Consider the following 22467-nt stretch of genomic DNA (forward strand, 5'->3'; position numbering starts at 1 on the left):
TTCTGGGTTTCTTCTTCTTCTTATGAGGCACCGGTGAATGCGAGTGGTGCCGACCCCTGTCCTGTTGGTGCCGAGGGTCTGTACTCGAGTACTATGCTCCGCACCGATGTGGAGGTGCTCGGGGTCGACTCTGCCGAGCCAGGGTCCGATTGCAGATGGAGAGCTGCCTCCGTGAGGATTAACTTGAGACACTGAACTTTCTCCTTCTGTATCTTTGGACGGAAACTTCTGCAAATTTTGCAGCGATCTTTCTGATGAGCTTCCCCAAAACACTTTAAACAAGAAGAATGGGGGTCACTCTTGGGCATAAGTTTGCCACAAGCTTTGCAGGGTTTGAAACCCGGAGACCGAGGCACGCCCCAGTGCCAGGAAGAAAGTGTGTGTGTGGGGGACTCCCCAAGTAAAATGTATATGTAAAACTACTTAACTACTATATAAACTAACTATATACAAGAACAACACTTCAACTGCTAGAGAGACGCTTGCCAAAGCAAGAGCGAGCATTCTGGCTAACTGTCACAGGCGGTAAGAAGGAACTGAGAGGGTGGCGGGTTGGCAGGGCTCTATATCCAGTGCCATAAAGGTGTGACCCCAGGGGACACCTGAGCTGACCTGACAGATACTGCTAGGGGAAAAACTTTCCAGCTGCTGTGCACGCAGTGTGCGCACACCTAATTGGAATTGACACGAACAAGCACTCAAAGAATTATAACTACTATGCTAAACTATACAATCATTTACAAAGATTTTACTGTGCCAGTTATGATTCCGACTCAGGCCATGCAGCAGTAAGAAGGAACGGGGAAGCACCAACCCACACTGTCCCTTATTCCCTCAGTCGGGAGCACAACTGAGGGAAGCTACTGTGCATGTGCGGGTCAAGGGACACTGCTTTGAAGAATTTCTGGACTTGGGCTCCTGGCACGCATGTGTACCCCTCTCCACCACATGGATGGAATTTACATAGGGACCAGCACTCGAGCAAGAACCTTTTCTGCCATAAGTATTAGTTGGAAGATGTGTACGAGTTCCCTCCTCACTGGTGTCCCTCAAGAGGGCAATCTTTCCTCGGTATCTTGAGCAGAACCAGTAGGGGGAGTTTTATTCAGGAGACTTAGGTAAATCTACACTGCCTATCTGAAGAGGACATGAACTAAGAACTCTTTAGTTTGCACCACACCTCCACGTGGAGGAGTTACAGCGCAGTACGTTGGGACGCACTGCTATTCACACCCCCATAGTCCGAACAGTAGACAAGCCCTTAGGAAACACTCACTCCTGTGTAGCCCTTGGCAGGAAATGTGTTACCCAGCAAAGTCCTGCTGGACCCTGCCCAAATCCCACCTCTGCTGGAGTTCCTGACTCAAGAGATTTGTTCATGTTCTCTGCTTGTCCCTGTAAAACATGGTGAGCCTACTTGCTTGAATCAGCCACTGTTCTGGGGGTGGAAGTGATGCTACAAAGTCCTCTCCTTTCATCGGGCTTGCACTGAAGCTGGCAACGTGCAATGTGTGGGAGCTCAATCCTGGTCTCTGTTTCAGGGCTCTGGCCTTGGAGAGCTTTGTGCACTAGAGACAGCTAGGAGGGATTTAGATGCACTCTTGGGGATGTTATAAGGTGACATCAGAGAACAGAACTTCTACCTGTCACAGGCCTTCCCCACAGTAATCAGCTCAACTGCAGGAGCTTTTTAAATCCAGAAGAATCTTCTGTTCTGAAAGATGGCAAAATAATGCAAGCCCCGCAGCATCTAGTGAGCTGTCAAAGCTTGAGGTGGGAAAAAGCACTGGGTTCTGGGGGGGAACAGACCAGCCCCGGGAGCACAGCAAGAGAACTAGGTAGGTAAAAGGCTGAAAGTAGAAAGTAGAATGATTACACAATGGGTAGAGGGCTTTCGTCCGTACCAGAGGCAGCACAGAGAAGAGCCTCAATACTGCAATGCAGGTGGACAAGAGAAAATGTGTCAGTGCATCAACTGCATGAAAAGTACCCAACAGCTGGGCAGAGCAGAAACATGGGTTGAAGCCTGAAGGCATCAATGATGCAGTCAGCCACTGCTGATTGCACAAGAGTTTCTTTTTCACTTGGAATCTGACTCAGAAAAGAGGGGAAGGATGACGTGGAATTTGATAACACCACTAAGCTGAGCTGATCACTGCTGAAGCACTTGGTTCTCAAGAACTCTTTCACCAGCTGCAGTTAGAAAGGAAGTTAGCGTGAAATATCTGTACTACAACACTGCCCAGAGGCAAGAGGCAAGATCAGAACCCTCTGTAATAGCCACTGTATAAAACACATGGAGAGAGCCCTACCCAGAGGAATTGACAAACTCAGGACAAGTGGCATATGAAGGAGTGAGCTTGGGGAGGAGAGGGATACAGTTTTGATATATATTTGAAATTTTTGTTATGATAAAGTTGAGTTTAGGATGTACGGATCAGCCCATGACACTGATTGACCTGTGCATAAGACATGTCTATATAGGTGCCTTGACAGCTCAGAGCTTTCACGGGGGCTCCCATTTGGTCATTCAGGGATCCAAGAGTGGGAATCCACTGGGAGATGTATCTTTGGAGAAGTCAGTATCTTCCCATTTTAAGAGGCAATATTGTGTGGCTGCTAAGCCTAGAAATAGACAGGTTTAAAACAAACAAAAGGAAGTTCTTCTTCACACAGTGCACAGTCAACTTGTGGAACTCCTTACCTGAGGAGGTTGTGAAGGCTAGGACTATAACAGTGTTTAAAAGAGAACTGGATAAATTCATGGTGGTTAAGTCCATTAATGGCTATTAGCCAGGATGGGTAAGGAATGGTGTCCCTAGACTCTGTTTGGCAGAGGGTGGAGATGGATGGCAGGAGAGAGATCACTTGATCATTACCTGTTAGGTTCACTCCCTCTGGGGCACCTGGCATTGGCCACTTTCGGTAGACAGGATACTGGGCTAGATGGACCTTTGGTCTGACCCAGTACGGCCGTTCTTATGTTCTAAATAAATGCTGTATGTCACTGCAAAGCCTGGAACTCAGCTTTCTATGTGATACAGCAGTTACTCACCCTAATATATGAAACAAACAAACTTTCAAAATATAAACATTTCAGGACTGGGTATTCATAGATTAGAGTTGGAAGAGACCTCAGGAGGTCATCTAATCCAACCCTCTGATCAAAGCAGTACCAACCCCAACTAAATTATTCCAGCCAGGGCTTTGTCAAGCTGGACCTTAAAAACCTCTAAGGATGGAAATTCCTTCACCTCCCTCAGTAAGCCATTCCAGTGCTTCACCACCCTCCTAGTGAAATAGTTTTTCCTAATATCCAACCTAGACCTCCCCCACTGCAACCTGAGACCATTGCTTATTGTTCTGTCATCTGCCACCACTGAGAACAGCCAAGCTCCATCCTCTTTGGAACCCCCCTTCAAGTAGTTGAAGGCTGCTATCAAATCCCCCCTCATTCTTCTCTTCTGCAGACTAAACAATCCCAGTTCCCTCAGCCTCTCCTCATAAGTCATGTGCCCCAGCCCCCTAATCATTTTTGTTGCCCTCTGCTGGACTCTCTTCAATTTGTCCACATCCTTCCTGTAGTGGGGGGCCCAAAACGGGACACAATACTCCACGTGGCCTCACCAGTGCCGAATAGAGGGGAATAATCACTTCCCTCGATCTGCTGGCAATGCTCCTACTAATGCAGCCCAATATGCCGTTAGTCTTCTTGGCAACAAGGGCACACTGCTGACTCATATTCAGCTTCTCATCCACTGTAATCCCCAGGTCCTTTTCTCCAGAACTGCCGCTTAGCCAGTTGCTCCCCAGCCTGTAGCAGTGCATAGGATTCTTCTGTTCTAAGTGCAGGACTCTGCACTTGTCCTTGTTGAACCTCATCAGATTTCTTTTGGCCCAATCCTCCAATTTGGGCTTGTCAACACTACTGCACGGAGTCGATCTAAGATACACAACTTCAGCTACGTGAATAGCGTAGCTGAAGTCGACGTGGTTAGATCTACTTACCGCGGTGTCTTCACTCCGGTAAGTCGACAGATGACGCTCTCCTGTCGACTCCGCTTTCGCTTCTCGTTCTGGTGGAGTACTGGAGTCGACAGGAGAGCGCTCAGCGGCTGATTTATCGCGTCTATATTAGACGCGATAAATCGACCTCTGCTGGATTGATCACTGCCCGCCGATCTGGCGGGTAGTGTAGACAAGTCCTCAGTCTAGGTCACTCTGAACCCTATCCCTACCCTTAGTTATTGCCAACCTTGGCCTGCAGGCGGGGCCATTCTCAGATCCTGCCATAGACTGAGCCAGTGGGAAGAAAACACTTTTGTGAAAGGTTTTAATAGCTGCTCTGAGGTAACTAATCAGAAGTCTGGGATTTTACTGATGTCCTGGCAGAGATGGATTAGTGGAAAGATTGCAGGTAGTGAAGAGGCCAAAGGTGCAAATTAAATGCAATTAATTCACATGCATACAGTATAAATATGTATTGAGACACACGTGCGCAGACCCTGACAAAGACCCCATCTATGCTAGGGAAATACTGTGTCTATGAGGCTTTCTATAATAGTGTGGAAATGGTTTCTCCTGGTTACACTAGCAGCTAAAACAGATTTCAAGACCAGTCATGGAGAAACCATTACTACCACTGTGGACAAGGGGTCATTTTCAGTGTATACTGGGCCACACTGAAGTATATTTTTCTTCCAAAAACATCTCCGTTGTGGTTTAGGGCTTACCTGGCAAGCGATCCTGTCTCTCAACACCAGAAATGATAGCAGGGCCTCTCTTCATGCCTGCAATTCAGGGGGGCACTGGCATCAATGGAGGAGTCCTTGGAAGGCCATATTTTAATTCCCAGTAGATAGCACAGATTGCTCTTTACCCACCCCATGGTGCAGGGGCAATTCTCCTCACTCTCGGGAGGAGACGTGATAGTCCCATTGAGAAGTGGCCCTTGACACTTATCTGATAGGTGATAATAGTTACCTTCCAAGGGGATTCGCACAATGAAACGCTCACAGTGGGAGGGAAAAATTGTCTACATGAGCATGTTCCACACACGCTCTCATTGTTACACTACTGCCAGCACAGCTCCACCATGGGTGGTAGCAGGAAGCACACTAATGTAGCCAAGCACTGGTGTTTTTACCCTTGTGTTTACTAGCCTGGCTCTGAGCAGGTCTTGACAAAAAAGGTGTTAAAAATTTGGTGCCCTGTGTATGCTAACATGGCCACTATTGCTACCACTAGTGGTGCAGCACAGGCCATGCAACACGGGCAGCGACGGTGGGGGTGGGGCTGAGAAAAATATTGGTGGGGACAAGGCCTAGGTGATGTGAAAAGTCTACTGAAATATTATTTGTATTATGGGACTGGTCACAATTGGGGCCCTGTCACAACAGGTACTGTACTGACAGATGGGGTATACCTAGACTATAGTTTTAACTCATTGGCCAACATGTTTATAGTGTGAGCCTTCCCCTGACTTTTGCTCCAGGACACAAAATGGATGGGTGTCCTGGAACGAACACTGCTGGAGTTTCCAGACCAGCACGTGCAAACATGTTAGCAAATAAACATGACTTAGCTATCAAGTAACTTGAGTTAAAAATGTCAAGTTCTGACAAACCCATAGCAAGAGAAATGTTCTTCCCCAAAGAGCTTGTAATCTAAGCAGAGAAGACAGACAAACGGTGGGAAAGGAAACAAAGGCTTGGATGTCCCCAAACAGCAAGTCAGTGGAAGGGTCAGATAGAGAATTCAGGTCTGCTGATGGATGCCCAGTCCAGGATCACTGGACCACACTACTGGGACTTACTCCCGAAGGTTCCACTGCTCATGTCTTTTCTGAAGGTCAGCAACCACCTCTTTGTTATGCATGTAGACCCACATGTACATTAGGCGAAGCATCGCATGTGATCACAAATGCCACCTATAGATCTACTGCTCCAAAAACATAGCTCTGAGAAAAGATTGTGTCTCAAAAGCCTCAAAGCCACATTGTCCCATGGTACACAGAAGAAAGAAATGCCATTCAACTTTATGGCCTGTTTAAATGTTATTTTATTAAATATTTTCAGTTCAAGGTTTCATTGTAACAAAGCTATGAAGGTTCTACCAACATTCAGACCAAACAAACACTAGCTAACTTTGTTTTAATTATTTCTATATCATGCAAAAATTCTGCATCAAACGCCTTCCATTTCCTGTTTAAAATGTGATATTTATAATATATATTATATAGATGCTTATATTAGCCCCATAAGAGAACATTAAGAATGCTAAAGGTGTACAGCTATGTCTGATAATGGCCATACCAAGCTAAGGTTCTCATTAACTTTAAAGGATTAACAGAGAGCTTGTCTCCAAGACTGTGCAAAACCAAAACAACCCAACCATTTAAGTTTTCTCTGAAAGATGCAGTTACTAAATACAGAGGGTCTTTTTTAATCATTAATAATCAATAGGTAAAGAGACAAGGAAAGATCAGACCTGAAGAAGGCATGCATAACTTTTTGTATTTCTCTTTTTAAAACTGCATAATTGTAAGGTCCTGTTTGCTCTCTGCGTGGCCTTTTTTTTTTTTTTTTAAATCTGAATAAAATATCAAAGCTTTTCCTCTCCGCCTGACTCACTAGCTTAGTGCCCTCCTAAAAATGTTCTGAAATTATAAGAGACAGTGTTCACCCACTCCTGTCTCAATCCCCACCCACACATGCAGTTGGGATGGTGGAGGAAGGAAGAAAACTATTTGTCCAGACAAACCCTGGGAAGTATGAATGGTCTTTTCCTGCATCATGGATTAGCTGCTCTAATCATGGTGTGGGATTGACTTAAGAGTCTTCCTTTAAAGGGGAGTAGAGGGATTTCCAGAGCAAGGCAGTAACTCCACTCAGTGCTATAGCTTACGGGTCCTTCCCATCATTCCACTGAAAAAGGATCAAGATAGAATTTAGCCCTCCTTTTCCCTTAGAATCCATTACAACATTGCCTTCCTTTTAATATACTGTCTAATCTGTCCCTCAGGAGTGTAGGGATAAACTGTAAAGCCCCAGGACCAAATTTAGTGATTTGTAGTTGGAGGGACTTCAGCTAGAAGCTCATCCAAATATCCCACAATAATGACCAAGTCCCTGCCCTCCTCTTGATCAGGACACAGAAATCAGGGGGCCTCTCAGTGCTAAGAGAGCCTACTAAAAAGGCCTTTTGCTTCTCTGGGCCAGGATTAATTCATGACAAGTCAACAAAATAATTCAACATTCCCCTTCTAGAAAATAAAGGAAATGGACAGCATCCCCCAGCAAAGGAAGGAAGATGAATTTGCCCAAAGGACAAGCATCAGAAGGTCTGTAGTAACTACCTTTCCCCTCTGTATCATGAGGCCTGAAGCCCTCTGTCTACAGTTTGCTGAGATTCTGAGCAGATGTTTTATGAATTACATCATCACCATGAAAAAACAGAAAAGCTAGCCAAAAGAACACCAGGACACATGACACTTACAAAACAGATGGGGGGGAGGGGAGAAGCACCTGCCCTGGGTTGCTGGCTCCCTCTGCTATTTTACCAGAGAACAACAAAAAACCAAAAACAAAACAAAAAAACAAACAAAAAAATCAAACTGGAAGCCAGTGAGCCCCTTAATTCTATAGGTGCATATATTTCAGTATCAAACACAAGCTAATGATGCATCATATAGAGGTGGATGCGTGAGTCTTCATAAAAGAACATAACACTAGTTTTCTCATCTGCTTCCTAAGGAACATGTGTTCTGCAGCACTGCGGATCCCAGCTACGCTACAAGAAAAAGAAAAGCAATAAAAGAAATCCCATACACGTACCCTCTTCCTCTAAAAACCTTTGCTCTTAACGCTTCTTTTGTCAGCTGGCTGCAAACCTTCGTGTTTGGCCAGGGAGTGGCCACTTCTAAAACCAGGATCTCTCAAGAGCAAGCTCCTATTTATATTTTTATTTAAACCATTTTTTATAGTCCCCTTTTCCAGCCTTGGTTTTACTCGACATCCCGTTTCGTTTTTAGGAAGTCTGTGGGCTCCGGCGACTGAGCAGCCAGCTTTCTGCAGCATCCGCACCACTCTGAAGACTTAAGAAGAAACTCGGGCTGAAGTCAGTCCGCTGGGCAGTGGGAAGTGGAGAAGTGTCATTCCTCCACCTTTCCCTCCCATTCTTCATTCAGGCCCCTCCAGTGTCTCCCTCGCCACCTCTCACGGATTAAAGTCACAGCACAGCCTGAATGCAATGTTAGCTTCCACCTTGCCTTTGTGGAGCAGAGTTCAGCAATCCGCTGCTCAAGCTGTTGCCTCCTCCTCGCGCTCTCTCGCCTTCCCTTTTGCTTTCCCCCTCACTCGGTTTCTGAAAGATGCTCCAGTTGATGCCATTTCGTCAGCCCTGGGGGAGGGGGTGTTGGACAGTCTGTCATTTATTTATCATTATTCCGGTTTATTTTATTTTTTAATACAAACAACATGTCTCTCTTAGATTTAAAAAACACCTTCGTACAGCAGAAACAGACACGATGGATCCATGGAAAACAACAGAAAGGCGGCAGCGCCCGGAGCATCAGATGCATGCAGGGTTTCGTGCATTTGGCTGCTGCCGGTTTGTAATTTGTAATTTTTTTAAACGTCAAAACGGACATGACCGGCGCTGTCACTCAGGCACTCCAGAGCTGCTTGCTAAGAAGATATTGCCCTCCAGCTGAGTATCTCCAAAAGCTGCTGCAACCAGGAAGTGGCAATGTCCACCCAGAAAGGAGAGAAAAGAATGGGGTGGGAGAAGGAAGGGAAATAAAGCCAAAAGTTAGCTGCACAATTTATATAGAAACTCTCCCACAGCATACCAGGCAGGGAGCAAACGCTACAAGTGATCCAAGAGAAAGGAACACCTCACCACACACAGTGCGCACCAGAGCTGGGCTGTGAAGGTGCACTCCTGCCACACACCAGGACAGGACCCTTCCTTCCCACCCACCCCCTGTACTCCAGGCTGGGAGGATGAATCTCCACTGGTACATTGAGAAGGGACACCGCTATTGCAGTTACTGCTTTGCTATGGGGTCGTTATAGCAGAGGGAAACTCTCCTCACATGGTGCTTTAGAGGAGGGGAAGATGAATCCCAGCACTCCAGCGACAGGGGACAGCGTGGAAGGAATTGTCTGACTGGACCAGACCAAACCTGGGGTCCAAAGCCCAGTCCCAGACGCTTCAGAGGAGGGTGTGAGACACCTCAAAGTGCATGGTTATGGAATGACCTGCCCGTAGGGACAGTTGTTTCCTCACCCTGAGTTACAGGTCAGCTCCTGCCCTGGTGGAGGTGGGTTTATAATCCTGCATACTGTTTTGTTTTCTTTTTAATCTTGTCCCATGTAACTCTGGATGTTCCCCCCATCTGTATAAACCACCCGTCTCTTTCTGGGTCCTGCTAAGCTGCTGGCGTCAATGATGTCTTGTACAATGAATTCCAAAGTCTAACTGTGTGTTGTGCTAAAAAAGGATTTCCATTCAGCAGTTCTAAATTTGCTGCTTTTTATTCTTGTATCATGGAAAGGTAACTAGGACTATCTGATTTACCTCCTCTCTACTACTCCCCACCTTGGATACTTTATCACGTCCTCTCTGACTCCTCTCCGCTCTATGGTAATAGTCCAGTTCTTCTCTGCCTCTCTTCACATGGAGGTTCTCATATGTCTAAATTATGCTCATCATTGGACTCTCTGTAATTCTGCTATATCCGGTCTAAAGTGGAGTGACCAGAACTGAACTCAGTATTCCAGGAGAGAGTGAACCACTGATGTATATTATGGTATTATAGTATTTTTAGTATTATCCTCCATCCCATTCCTTCTCCATCTTAATACCTCAGTGTGTTTTGACCATTGCTCCATATGGAGCATGTTTGCGGACAGCTGTCTACATTTCCGCAGCCTTTATCCTGGGGGGTTACAGTTAATGTAAAGCCCAGCAATGGGCACAAGCAGTTTATACTGGTTCATAATTTGTTTCAATATTGTTTTAGCCAGCGTGACCTGTTACCAAAGGGAGGGTCCCAGGGCTATCCTTTCCAGGAGCACCTTTTCCAAATATAGCTATACCATTTGCTACCCTCCAGTCCAGCAGCTGATTTTAGTGAGAAATAACCCAGCCTCCACATTTACTCCTGAGGGAATTCTCCAAATATGGAGGCTCCAGCATGGCAGTGGGGAGCACAGGCTACTGGCTGCACAGAGGAGGGCGGTCACCCTGCAGTCCCCCCCCACACTTCTCCTCCGGGACACAGACCTCTGGGGCAGCCCAGCCCTTGCGCTGTGTCAGGGTCGGGTGCAGCCTCACAACCGAGTCTGTGTTTGGGGAATGGGGGAGGGCTGCAGGGTGATCTTCCACCTCTGTGTAGCCAGTGGCCTGAGCTCCCACTGCCACGGTGGAGCCTCCACATTTATTGACAAATAAAATTTGCAGAACTTTAAAATATTTGGCACAGAATTTTTAATATTCTGGTGCAGAATTCCCTCAGGAGTAGCAGGTGAAGCATTTCACCAGGGTTAGCAGCATGGCGCCAGGAACACCACGTGTAGGCAGGCAGGCTGGCTCAGTCCAGCAGGATCCAAGTGTGGAGGGATACAGGTGTGGGGTGAGGGGTCTCTGTGTAGGACAGTCTGGGTGCAGGTAGCTCAGTGTGTGTGGGGGTCCGGGTGAGGGGGAGCATCTGGATGCACAGGGGCTCGTGGGGGTGCTCTGGATCTGGGTCTGGATGGCTCAGTGGGGGTTCCGGGTGCTTGGTGGGGTGGGGGTCTGGTGCAGCTGGGTGGGAGTCCAGGTGTGGAGGGTCAATGGGGTAGTCCAGGTGCATAGAGGGTGGGGCTCGTCATGGTGGGGGTTTGAGTGCAGAAGTCTCAGTGGGGGGGGGTGTCTCTGGATGCAGGGGGTGAGACTTGGTGGGGTCAGGGTACGGGGAGGGGGTCTAGATTCATGGGGGTTGGGTGGACAGGGGGTGGGTCTGACCTGTCCCAGCCCAAGTGTCCCCAGCCCCACCTCCCCTCCCCTTGCAATGATTCACCTCTCCACCGACTGTTCCAGGCACCCGAAACGACATGCCTGCACTGCTGGGGAGGGGGCGTGTGATCACTCTTGCAGCTTCCCTTTGCTTCTCCGTCAGAAAGTCATTTTTCCGCAGGGAAACAAATAAATCTGCACAGGAGAGGAATTCTGTGTGCGCGTAGTGGCGCATAATTCCCCCAGGAGTACTCATTCTTAAGCTCCGTCAGAATTCTTGGGTGCAACCCTCTGGGTCTGGTGACCTGTTGCTCCTTAATTTATCCAGTTTGTTCCAGCACCTTCTCTTTTGACACCTCAGTCTCTGACAGCTCCTCATATGTGTTACCAGAAAAGAGTAGGTGCAGGACAGGGCTCATGCCCTGTGGTGAAAACTGATGCAAAGAAATCATTCTGCTTCTCTGCAATATCCTTATCCTCCTCATTTTCTCCCTGGTAATCCAGTGGATCCACCAATGCTCCTACAGGCTTCCCACCTCTGATATACTGAAATTGTTATTGCTTTTGTATATTTGCCTACTTGTTCTTCAAATTTAATCTTAGCCCTCCCAGTTCCCATCAGACATACTGCTTGGCATAATTTATGGTCCCTTACATTGTCTTCATTACTGCTGAACTGTTCTAGAACACACTGGAGGAGAAGCTATTCTTGATTTAGGCCTGGTCTACAATAGGAAATTAGTTTGCTGTAATTGTGTTGCTCAGGGGTGTGAAAAATCCACACCTCTGAGTGATGCAGTTAAACCAACTTAACCCCCAGTGTAGACAGTGCTAAGTCGACAGGAGAATTCTCCCATCAACCTAGCTAAGAACCTCACCCGGTGATACTCAATTTAGAAAAAGGCATTTTAAAAAACGGGAGGAATCTAGGCAAAAAGGTTCCAACGTTAGGAAACTTAAATTCTTGGACTCAGCATGACAGCTACATAGGCACACACAAGAAAGGATGCATAAGGCATGCACACATCTCAACACAAGAGAAAGCAAGAAGATAAGTAAACCAGCAAGGCTAAATAATAAGCTTCAAGAGGTTATCTGAGCCAAACTGGTATTCTTCAGAACCAGCTGTTCCAAGAAGCAATTGTTTGACAGTGTCAACAAATTGATTAGTCAAACTTAGCTCCATTGTGATGTTTGGCCATTTTGTATGTGGCCAGTTCAAGTTGCCCAATACTACCATTTCATTAGCTTTATTTGCCTTTGATCTCTCTCTCGGTACATTCAAAATCCTTTTGCTGATTAGAAAGCCAGTATTAACACTCTAATATATTTGTATTCTTATGGCTTGGGATTTGTACCCCAATATATTGTAGTCTATGGTCCTCTCTACTTTGACACTGCCTCATTAAAACCCTAGGGAATTGTTAAGCTCTGGAGCAACTTCCCCAGCTACCTCTCCAACCTCATCTGTCCTTTCCTGTATTGTTTATAGCCAGGTATTAGAGTACCCCACTGACTTAGCATTGCCTCATGCTCCTGGAGCACCTGTCACATCAAGCTCTCTTGCACTGCCAGGCAGTCTCATTCACATGTTTGCTTTTATGCTCTTCACTGCTATGCAGACGTTTATAGTTTGCATGTGGGGCTGAATACCTATTTGTATTCAACATCTCAGTCTAACACCCTGTTACTTTCCTGCAATTTTACCTCTGGGATCTCAACCTGCCCACCCCTGTTCAGCTGTAATTTCTGTCTGCTCTTTCCCTGGTTCCTTGCCTTTGTGTGACTGACACTGTTAGAAAAGATCCGTGTTTGACCTACTTGCTCTTCGGGTAACTCTCCCCATGTTCCTACTTTAAATAATCTCCCAAGACCTCATTACATTTTCTGCCTAGCAATGGGACCCGCCTGCACCCCAGAACCAGAGAGGTGGAGCCCAGCACACTACAGCCACGAACCCAACCCCGCCCCAGCCCCAGAGCCAGGCATATGCCTTCCCTCCGCAGTCCAAGGCCAGAGTGCATAACCTGACCCAAGTGCCCCAGGTTAGTGCCTGGCGGCCCTGGGAAGGCTGGCCCAGCACTAGTGTATCCCTTGGAGGCGGCTGTAGCACTCTGAAATCCTTGGTAAGGGGCTATACCTGCAGAGTGAGACTCCCATCTGCCAACAGAGCAAGCTCATCACCTCCTTATGGCGCACGCTCAGGGAAAGGGACACCTGGGGTGGAGAGAGGGCTGAGGGAAATGTTTCACTATCTTAGCTCCACTCTGCCTGCAGCCAGTTAGTAAATGAGCATCCCTCAGAGCCTGGTTAATGGCATCTCAACACTCTGGGCTTCCGATACTTCATTGCCACGTACAGCTGCCATAGCCCCGTGGTAAGTCATCTGCCCTCCCCGCTGGAGCGTACCTGTGTTCGATCCTCACTGGAGCGGAGCGGCAGGGGCCCCAGAGCAGTGATAGTGGACGTTCAGCCACTTGCCATCGCGACGGTGCCAGACGCGGGTCTCTTCAGACTGCGTGGTGCGGGGCCGGCCCTGGCCATCGATGTACTGAGTCAGGCGGATGTAGGCAATGCAGGCTGCGTCTTCGCCGATGACATGGACGTGGGGGTTCAGGATGGTGGTGTGGATTGGCTTGCTGTTCTTGGACAGTACTGGGGTGACACGCAAAACCATCAGCTTCAAAGCCTCGCACACTGCTACATCTACTGTGCCCGTTTCCTTCTCCTCCCACCTGCATCCTAGGTCGCAGCATCTCCTGCTCCCAACACTCCCCAGGCACAACCCAGCCACCTCTCTTCCTCCCCGAATTCAACCCCCTCACCCCTAAAGTTTCCTGACCCTTCAGCTCCCATTTGCTCTGCACAGAACACGTTCCACACTCCAGGCATCAGTGTTGCCAGCGCCTCAATTACAGGGCCATTCTCATTCTCAGATGTTACCTGCAGCACAGCTGTGAGCGAGGGCCCTTCAAGTCTAGCCAGGACCTCCCTGGGCACCAGCAGGCCTCAGTGAGTGACAGGCACTCCAGGGCTGCCATGCAGATAACGAGAAAAGCGACCAGGCCCCCTTCACCTCACAAGCCAAGGATCAGTGTGTGCTAAGGGGGCCCTTTCCCCAAGATCAGCCACATGCAGCAGCTCAGGATAGCAGCTCACTTCCCTCGCCCCACACTGTGGTGACTCCTGGGGATGGAGGTGGGACAGGAAACCACAGGGGTGTTATTTAAGGGAAGGACAAACCCACACAAGGGCATTTGCTGGGTTTGCCTTCCCAGCCACATGGACAAGGTGTCCCCCCTCTGACCCAGTTACCAAAGGGTTCACCAGGGTTTGGGATCTGTACCAGGCGTGTGGGACCTCAACTTGGAGAAATTCTGAGAGAAGTACACTGCAAAGAGCTACATCCTGGCATGTGTGACAGGGAGTACCCCTCCCACACCTATGACTGGGCAGGGTTCTCCAGCTGAGCTGGGTTAGCGTCTCTTTCCCCTTTTACACTGACTGGAAACCCAGTGTCTTGGTCCCTTTGAACCACCGGTTCCCACTCAGACAATGTACTTTGTGCCAGACTAGCCCCACTCCCAGGGCGAAGAGAAACGAGGGAAACAGAAACCTCGGTGAGGGAGGAGAGAAAGTGCTGGATCTTAATAACCCTTCACAGTTCACCCACATTAAACCCTGGTGTCCATGGACAGTCTAAGAGAACTGCAGCCATTTCCCAAGATAGGGCAGAGAGGTGTGGAGGACGGGGCTGCTGGCATTGCTGGAATCTACCCACTCACAGTTCTCAAAGTAAAACTTGTGGAAGTCCATCCCCTCGACTAGGTTCCCCAGTGCTTCGGGTTCAAACGAGGTCAGGCCCGGGTCACAGATCTTCCTGCAAAGAAAAAGGAATATTCTTGCCCTAGGGATTTTACCCCTTTATCAACCTCTCAGAGCCGTCGCCCTTTCTCGGACTAGCCCCAAAGTCCAGGGGCTATTTTGTGCCATATTGCTAGCTCCTTGTGCTTATTCAGACACGCCACTCGCCTGGGACTGAGACCCATGTTGACTACCCAGAGCTGGTGTGTTTCCTTCTGTTCTGTGGTCCAGTCAAGCATCCAAGCATGTATCACACACAGTTTGTCCCTTAATCCTATCTCCTTCCATCCCCTACCGATCATCCCCATCTCCCTCCGCTCCTGCATCACAGGGCTTTCAGATGTGCTCCTCTGACGGTAACCCTTTCTGCTGCCTGGAATCTGCCTTATTCCTGGTACCAAGTGTTCATTTAAAGAGCCCCCTTGGCTCTAACCACCCAGCTGCAGTTGTCAGAGAGTGAAGTATAACCCTCTCCGCCCTGTTGCCTGGACGGCTCCCCACTGCGCTGGACAGCCTGTGTGACTCGCTCGTGGGCAGGGGCCATGCTGCCTCTCGCCCACAGGCTGGCATGTAGAAACTGAATGCCCAGTGACACTGTACTTACGTGTATGCCTCAAAGTCTCCATTGTTGATGGCTTCAATCAGCTGCTCTGTTATCTTAATGATCTCTTGTTTGCGCACTGTGGGCGAGAAGTAAAGGCAATTTAACTATGCATCTGCCTTGACTGGGAGGAAGTGAGACAATCAAGCACCTCCTACTGGACAATTTGCAGCACGCCATTGACCCTGATCTCACAGGAGGTGCTCCTTGCACTCCAGAGATGCGTGGTAATGGCAGCCATCTACGTGGTCGGTGGTATGAAAGGGAAATGGTGACCCCAGGATGCAGGGAGAAGGGGAATAAAGACATCGTCTCATACTCATTTTCTTCTCCAAACCAGGCCTGTCCCAGGAGCCTCATCATCCCGACAGCCCGGACTGCTTCCAGGGACTACAAGGAAGGGCCCCTGGTCACTGAACAGGCCAACACAAAGGAAAACGTAAAACCTGGTACCAGCTGTCGGAAGGGAAGCCCCCCGCCCACGACATCCTCGTATAGGAGCGGCCACAACAAGATCAAGCCGGCCAAAAAAAATCCCTCAGCAATTTACCTATGACCATCACCAACACTCCCCAGATGGCGAGTGCTGCAAACATCGGGACACACGCAGGGACAGATTCCACAAGCTAGTGAGGCAGCTAAAGCAGAACAGATTGCTGGCTCTACGGGGCTGGGCATCATCCCCCCGCAGTAGCCCATGCTTTGCACACAGCTCCCTGTAACTGGCTTCAGGGCACTCAGCACTCAACTAGCACTGCCACTTCACCTAGTTTTGCTCAGCTGACATTCACGTGGCTGGATCTACTGCCTGTTGCTGTCCCAGTCCTCTCTGGCCAGCACGCCTATTTTCTCTGGTCATCTTGCCATCCTTACCACTGATATCAAAGCACCTAGCACTGCAGCAAATCCTGCACAATTAATGGACTTTATTACAACTCTCAGTAGCAGTCCCTAAGGGCTCACTAGAACTAATTTTTCCCTTGGAGTTCACATACCTGAGTGTACACTGATCCCAGCGCTACAGTCGTATACACTGTACACACGCATGTATCTACGCATATACCCAAGGCCTCCTACACCTGCCTCCCCCACGCACGCTCTGTAAGTGAAGGTATTGTATGAACTGCTGGCACTATCTAGGATGTGCCAACGAGGTGAAATCTGTAAAGCTACAAAATAAATAACCTAAGTATTGCTATTGTCACCAGCTATCTGAAGCCACCCCCCCCCCCCCCCCCCCCCCCCCCACACACACTTCTAACACCAACTGGCCGGGTTAGGGCGCAAAAGGGTAATCTCAGCTGGTGTGAGAGGTGACCACTCCCACTTCTGAAATCCACCAAGGAAGTTCTGCTATGCAGCTCCCCACAGATGCATTTCGGCCAGTAGCATGAGCTCGTCACACTAACTGAACAGGTCCTGGCAGTGGGGCTGGTGTACTGTAGTGTAGTGTGTTATCTGTGCACCAATGAGCATGGGAAATGGATCAAGGGGGTGCACTGGGTTACACTGGCTATGAAATGATGTTTCATGAGCAAGTCATTTGGCGTCTCTTCCCTATGAGGACAAATGGCAAATGGGGTCTCCCACCCCGTGCAGAGAGTACAGATACATTCAGCACGTCGAGAAGGAACCCCAGGGGCCGGGGGAAGAACAGAGAAAGATTTTGTTTGGGATGAGTGAAGAAGCCTAAAGCCACAAGAGCCTTGGGATAGCTCATCTCAGAGGGTCTCCAGCTCAACATGCACAGCAGCATTCACTCCACACAAAGCCAGTACACAACACTGTGCCTTGCCCCGGTGTTTACTGTACGCTCTGAGCTACCATGGCAACAGAGGTGGTGTGTACCCTTACCTCGGAGGGTAGGCACCCCCTGGCTTTCACACAGCAAGGCACTCCTGCCTCCCAGTCAAGATGGAAGTCAGCATGGCCTCCCCTGCTTTCTCTTCTAGGAAACGTAATTGAGGACCAAACAACCATCTCCTGAAACCCTCCCCGCCATGTATTGTCTCACACACCTTAGATGATACTGTCTGGGTGCTGCCAGTGGGAGGCTCACATGGCTGTATCTCCCCTAGCGTTGCCAGGTAGTATCTCCACAAGAGAGGAACACAACACAGTAACTAAGGCCCTGCCCACACTACAACTTTTAACCAAGTTTGTAGCCACTTCAAGGCACGGTTGGCTTTAAACATGGCTTGTATACACACACACACAGAGCATGGTTCACACGCGGCTAGTGACCATGTGTTCCACCACATGGCTGTCCTCCTGCAACCGGTTCCCCACACTGGTCTGCGGTGTACCTGAGACCCAATAATCATGCCTATGTAAGTGGTTTGGGCCAACCCTCTTTCCAGAGCATGTAGCCCCACGTGCTGCTTGTGCCGCTCTGCGTGCATGTCCTTCAGGCACTGCATCCCCTGCTGAGGAAGTATGGGACATCTGCCTGGAGTCTCCCAGAATGCACTCACACAAGTGCAGTAGGCAGCACGGCTGCAATGGGAGAAACAATCATGCGTGGACGTGAACTGAGCCATGTTACTCAATGTGACTGTGCCTCTAGCCGGCTACAAGGGTCACCCCTGTAGCTGTAGCATGGAAGGGCAACTGGCCCCCTCAAGCAGGGACCAGGAGTACAGGGGGCATAAGGGTGAAGAAGAGGAGGGTAACTAGACTCTAGAATTAGTTGCACTACTCCACTACTGCTAGCCAACCGCTAACTTACACGCTGCACTGTTAAGTACAAATGGAACTACGGGAGTTAGCAAAGGCTCCGACTGAGCACGCTCTAACTCCAGTGTCTCCCCTGGGCTGTCCCAGGCAAGAAGCTTCTCCTCACAAGACTGCGTGGCTGCAAAACAAACGTAAGCATTAAAATAATATTAAAAAACCCAACAACAACAACAGAATGCAAAATAAAACCAACAAAGAAGCACACCACACAGCCCCAGCCCCCATCTCCACACAGACCCCACCCCCCATCTTCCAGGCTGGTTCCTGTCACGCCGTGTGGGCTGCACAATGCTCAGAAGGGCATTGGCAGGGAAAACCCTTCAGAGCACAGTGGAAATCTCACTGATACCAAAGGGCTTGGCATGCCCTGAAGCAGCCCACCCTCTCAGGTCAGTGACTGAGCAGCACAGGGGAGAATGGGGGGAACGAGCAGGAGATCCAAATCACCACAAATCTAAGGCAGGAGGAGCGGGAAGGGAGAATACTTCCTTGCTCAGCGGAGAGGGGGCTAGGCACTTCGCACTGCACCATGGCCAGGGCGGCTGGACACGGGAGGAAGCCATGCTGGAGGGGGCACAGCAGTTTGGAGTTAACAGATCAGCTGGCTACGGAGGACCCTCTCCCCCAGTCACTGCACCTATCAAAGCCACACATTCTTGAAGATGCTTCCAAATGGGAGGCGCAACCACTTCATAGAATCATAGAAGATCAGGGTTGGAAGGGACCTCAGGAGGTCATCTAGTCCAACCCCCTGCTCAAAGCAGGACCAATTCCCAACTAAATCATCCCAGCCAGGGCTTTGTCAAGCCGGGCCTTAAAAACCTCCAAAGAAGGAGACTCCACCACCTCCCTAGGTAACGCATTCCAGTACTTCACCACCATCCTAGTGAAAAAGTTTTTCCTAATATCCAACCTAGACCTCCCCCACTGCAACTTGAGACCATTGCTCCTTGTTCTGTCATCTGCCAACACTGAGAACAGCCGAGCTCCATCCTCTATGGAACCCCCCCTCAGGTAGTTGAAAGCAGCTATCAAATCCCCCCTCATTCTTCTCTTCTGGAGACTAAACAATCCCAGTTCCCTCAGCCTCTCCTCATAAGTCATGTGCTCCAGACCCCTAATCATTTTTGTTGCCAATGAGCTAACGGGGAGGTCTGAGTGGGGGCAGCAAAGGAGGGACAAGAGGAGAGGGCAGCTGTTCCTTCCCACCCATTACAGACAGCTTGATAGGAGGGCTCCCAATACCCCCAGGCATCACTACACTTGTGGCCTTTTCCACTATAGTCCCCTCTAGGTAGGCCGTGAGGCCACTAGGAGAATGGACCCAGACAGATTGTTCCAGGACATGCCTACAGGGAGGGGCATAGATAGCCGAGCCACCTGCTCTTACAGTGTCTCTGCTGCCAGGACGTTACAGAGCCGACAGATTCGGGGAAGACACGGGAGAACACGCGATAACTGACGGGATTTTTCAGCTCCAAACCCACTGAGGCACTGAGCGAGACACACAACGGAGACACACACGCAGAGGGAAAGCCCCTCCAGAGTCAAGGCTACATAAAGAGCTCCAGACATGGCAGAAGGCACAGGGAAGAGGTCTTCCAGCTGCCACAACCCTACTCCCGGAGAACCCTGCGAGGCGACTCACCCTACTACTGGTACTCAGCACTACCATGGCACCTTCCATCTGAGGAGCTCAAAGCTCGTCACGAACAGGAAACAATTCAGCCTCACACCACCCCGAGTGTCAGGCCAGTCTCATTCCCATTTTACAGCTGGGTAAACTGAGGCACGAGAGGCAACGTGACTTGTGCAATGTCACCCAGCGAGTGTCACTACAGAGAATGCCATGCCTTATCCACAGGGAAACAGGGGATTGGAATTATCCAGGATGAGGGTCCACTTTACAGAGGGTTCTGGAGAAATTCAGCATGTGGGGGAGGGGAGATGGATTTATTTATATGCTGAAGTATTGAAAATGAAAATCCACCCTCTGGAAGGGAACTGGGGAAAGGAAGGTCATGGGGAGGGTGGATGAAGGGTGGGGAGGATGCTGTGGAGCGCTGCACCCCTGGACTTACTGGCTGAGAAACAGAGAGAAAGCTGGGACTGCATGGATTCAGTCTGTGTTTTGCTCTCACTGTGCCTCCGTCCTTCAAGCACTGAGCTGCCATCCCCGGTGGAGAGAGGGGGAGCTAGCATGGCAGGGAATTAAAAACACAAAAACAAACAAAACACGCAGTTCAGTAAATAAAAAAAGAAAGGAAGGAGAACATTAAAGAAACCACATTGCTGGGCACAGAAACCTGCAAAGAGCACCCTCCAGCACAAAGGCAAGCAGCCTGCACTACAGCATGGTCCCTCAGTAGAACGGCATGCTCTTTTCAGCCCTGCTACACTCCAACCAAAGGCTCACTGAGGCATCACTGACCACGTGCTTAGAAGCTGTCTACTGCTCCACTGGCATCAGCCTGTCCTCATACACCTGCCTAGTCTGTCTCATTCAAACTCAGCAGCAGCAAAGTAGCTCCTCGTTCCGCAGGGGCCTGGCTGTGTAGGGAGCTGAGGACTCCAGGCTTCACATAGCAATGGAGGGAGGATGAATTTCTTGGCTTGAGTGACAAATACATTGTAAACAGGGAAAGATACCAGCAGTATGTCTGTGTGTGATAGAGAAAAGGGGGCCCTGCTTCTGAGCCTCTCATTGGATTTCAACTTCTGATGAGCTAACTGCTTCGGGGGAGGAGTTAAATAAGGAAGCATTTGGTGAGTGCTGGCACTCTTAGAAGAAAAGGGATAACAGTACTAGCCAGAGCTAGGCAGAGTGCAGACAGTAACTGTGCAAGCTTCTTCCCTGCCACCACCCCTTCACCACAGCATCCTCTGCTCTTCCAAGTCCTAAGAAGATAACGCCAATTCTGACAAATTGCCAATGCTATTGGGCTTCAATAAAAAGTGACTTCAGAATGTGGACAGTCATCTATTCGAGATTAAAGAGTCCAAATTGGTTTCTGACCCATGTCTCCAGGGATCAGAGGCTACATATTCCACTAGCCATTACTAATCTCCTGAGTCATCCAGTCCCCAACCCTCAACTTGGCTTCATTCTATCCTCACTTTGGAAAGAAGTGAGGGCTACAGTATTAGCATGTGATGAGGTCAGGTCTCCCCTGGAAATTGGACCTGTATTAGAGAGTTTGTCCAGCCAGCAGTGTGTGTCTCTGGTCCCCATGACTCCTCAGAACAGCTGCCAGCAGCTCACTGTGCAGCAAGTCAGGAATCACCCCAGCTGACTCATGGGGTATCAGTGAGAACAGACCCCTGAGCCTGGCAGGGCTAGAACTAGTGCTGTCCTGGGTGTTTGATAGAATAGACTTTGGTTGTAAGGGGGGAGAGAGTACCTGTGCCTCACTGCTTCCTACTGCCTCTCCCCCGCCCAAGAGAGAGACTTCAGAATTTGCTCCCAGGGAAAGCACGGTCTCCTCCACCACATTCCTCTTCAGTGGGGCTGGAATTTCCCTGACCTGCTTACACCTCCCAGTGTACTGGGCAGCTGCTGAAACACTGCACTCCAGGCCAGGCAGGTCTGACTCATGTAAGCCCATCACAAGAAGGAGAAAGGATTGTACAATGTGGTCATGGAGAGGTACGCAATTTCACCCCCCTCTTTATTAACATCTCTCTCCACTAAAATGCCCCAACGCTGTGGCAGCCAGGGAATTCCATTTCCATCTGCAAAGGGAAAACAGAACAGAGAGAGCAGAGTCCCTTTGCCCTGGACCAGAAACAGTACATCCATCCAAAAGACATGGGTGTGGAAACAGAGAGCTCCTTGGAGAGAGGTGAAACAGGGAGATCTCAATCCCCTGCAAGCTGTGTCGAGAAACAGAAAGGAACAGCTAGATTCCAGATCTGGAGAGGGGAAGAAAGAGAGATTCCAGTCCTGTAAATGATTGGGAATGGAGAGATTCCAATGCCCGTGAGGACAGAATTCCCACCATGAGACTAACAAGACACACAACTCGGGGCATGGAGGGCTCACACACCCTAAAAGCCAGGCTGGCCACTTCCTCAAAGCAGACTGAATGGTGCTGTGATAAATGAAGTGTGTGTGTGTGTCGTGGGTGAAGCTCCCTTTGATGGACACCCAGCCAGCCAGTTAGCTATAAAATCCCTCTTGGTAGCTGTTCTCTGCTTGCTTTACCTGTAAAGGGTTAACAAGCCCACCGGTAAAAGAAAAGGAGTGCGCACCTGACCAAAAGAGC

At 49.3% G+C, this 22467-nt stretch overlaps 1 protein-coding gene across 14 annotated transcripts in view; it reads right to left on the reverse strand.

Moving 5' to 3' along the window:
• Positions 1 to 6036: 6036 nt before the first annotated feature.
• CAMK2G (calcium/calmodulin dependent protein kinase II gamma) overlaps positions 6037 to 22467 on the reverse strand; it is a 161669-nt gene continuing 145238 nt past the window's right edge. For 4 of the 14 annotated variants that reach the window (XM_024218709.2, XM_024218707.2, XM_024218708.2 and 1 more), the window contains 6 exons: positions 20284 to 20397; positions 18195 to 18320; positions 15470 to 15545; positions 14787 to 14881; positions 13411 to 13656; positions 6037 to 8729 (listed from right to left, as the gene is read on the reverse strand). In XM_024218709.2, the coding sequence (XP_024074477.2) occupies positions 13424 to 13656; positions 14787 to 14881; positions 15470 to 15545; positions 18195 to 18320; positions 20284 to 20397 (644 nt within the window). In that variant the 3' untranslated portion in view covers positions 6037 to 8729; positions 13411 to 13423. The remainder of the gene's footprint in view (positions 8730 to 13410; positions 13657 to 14786; positions 14882 to 15469; positions 15546 to 18194; positions 18321 to 20283; positions 20398 to 22467) is intronic. The other 10 variants (XM_029912870.1, XM_024218711.2, XM_029912869.1 and 7 more) reach the window with 4 other exon arrangements.

The sequence above is a fragment of the Terrapene carolina genome, unplaced genomic scaffold (genome assembly GCF_002925995.2).
Source record: "Terrapene carolina triunguis isolate 2854851 unplaced genomic scaffold, T_m_triunguis-2.0 Scaffold310, whole genome shotgun sequence".
Lineage (NCBI taxonomy): Eukaryota > Metazoa > Chordata > Testudines > Emydidae > Terrapene > Terrapene triunguis.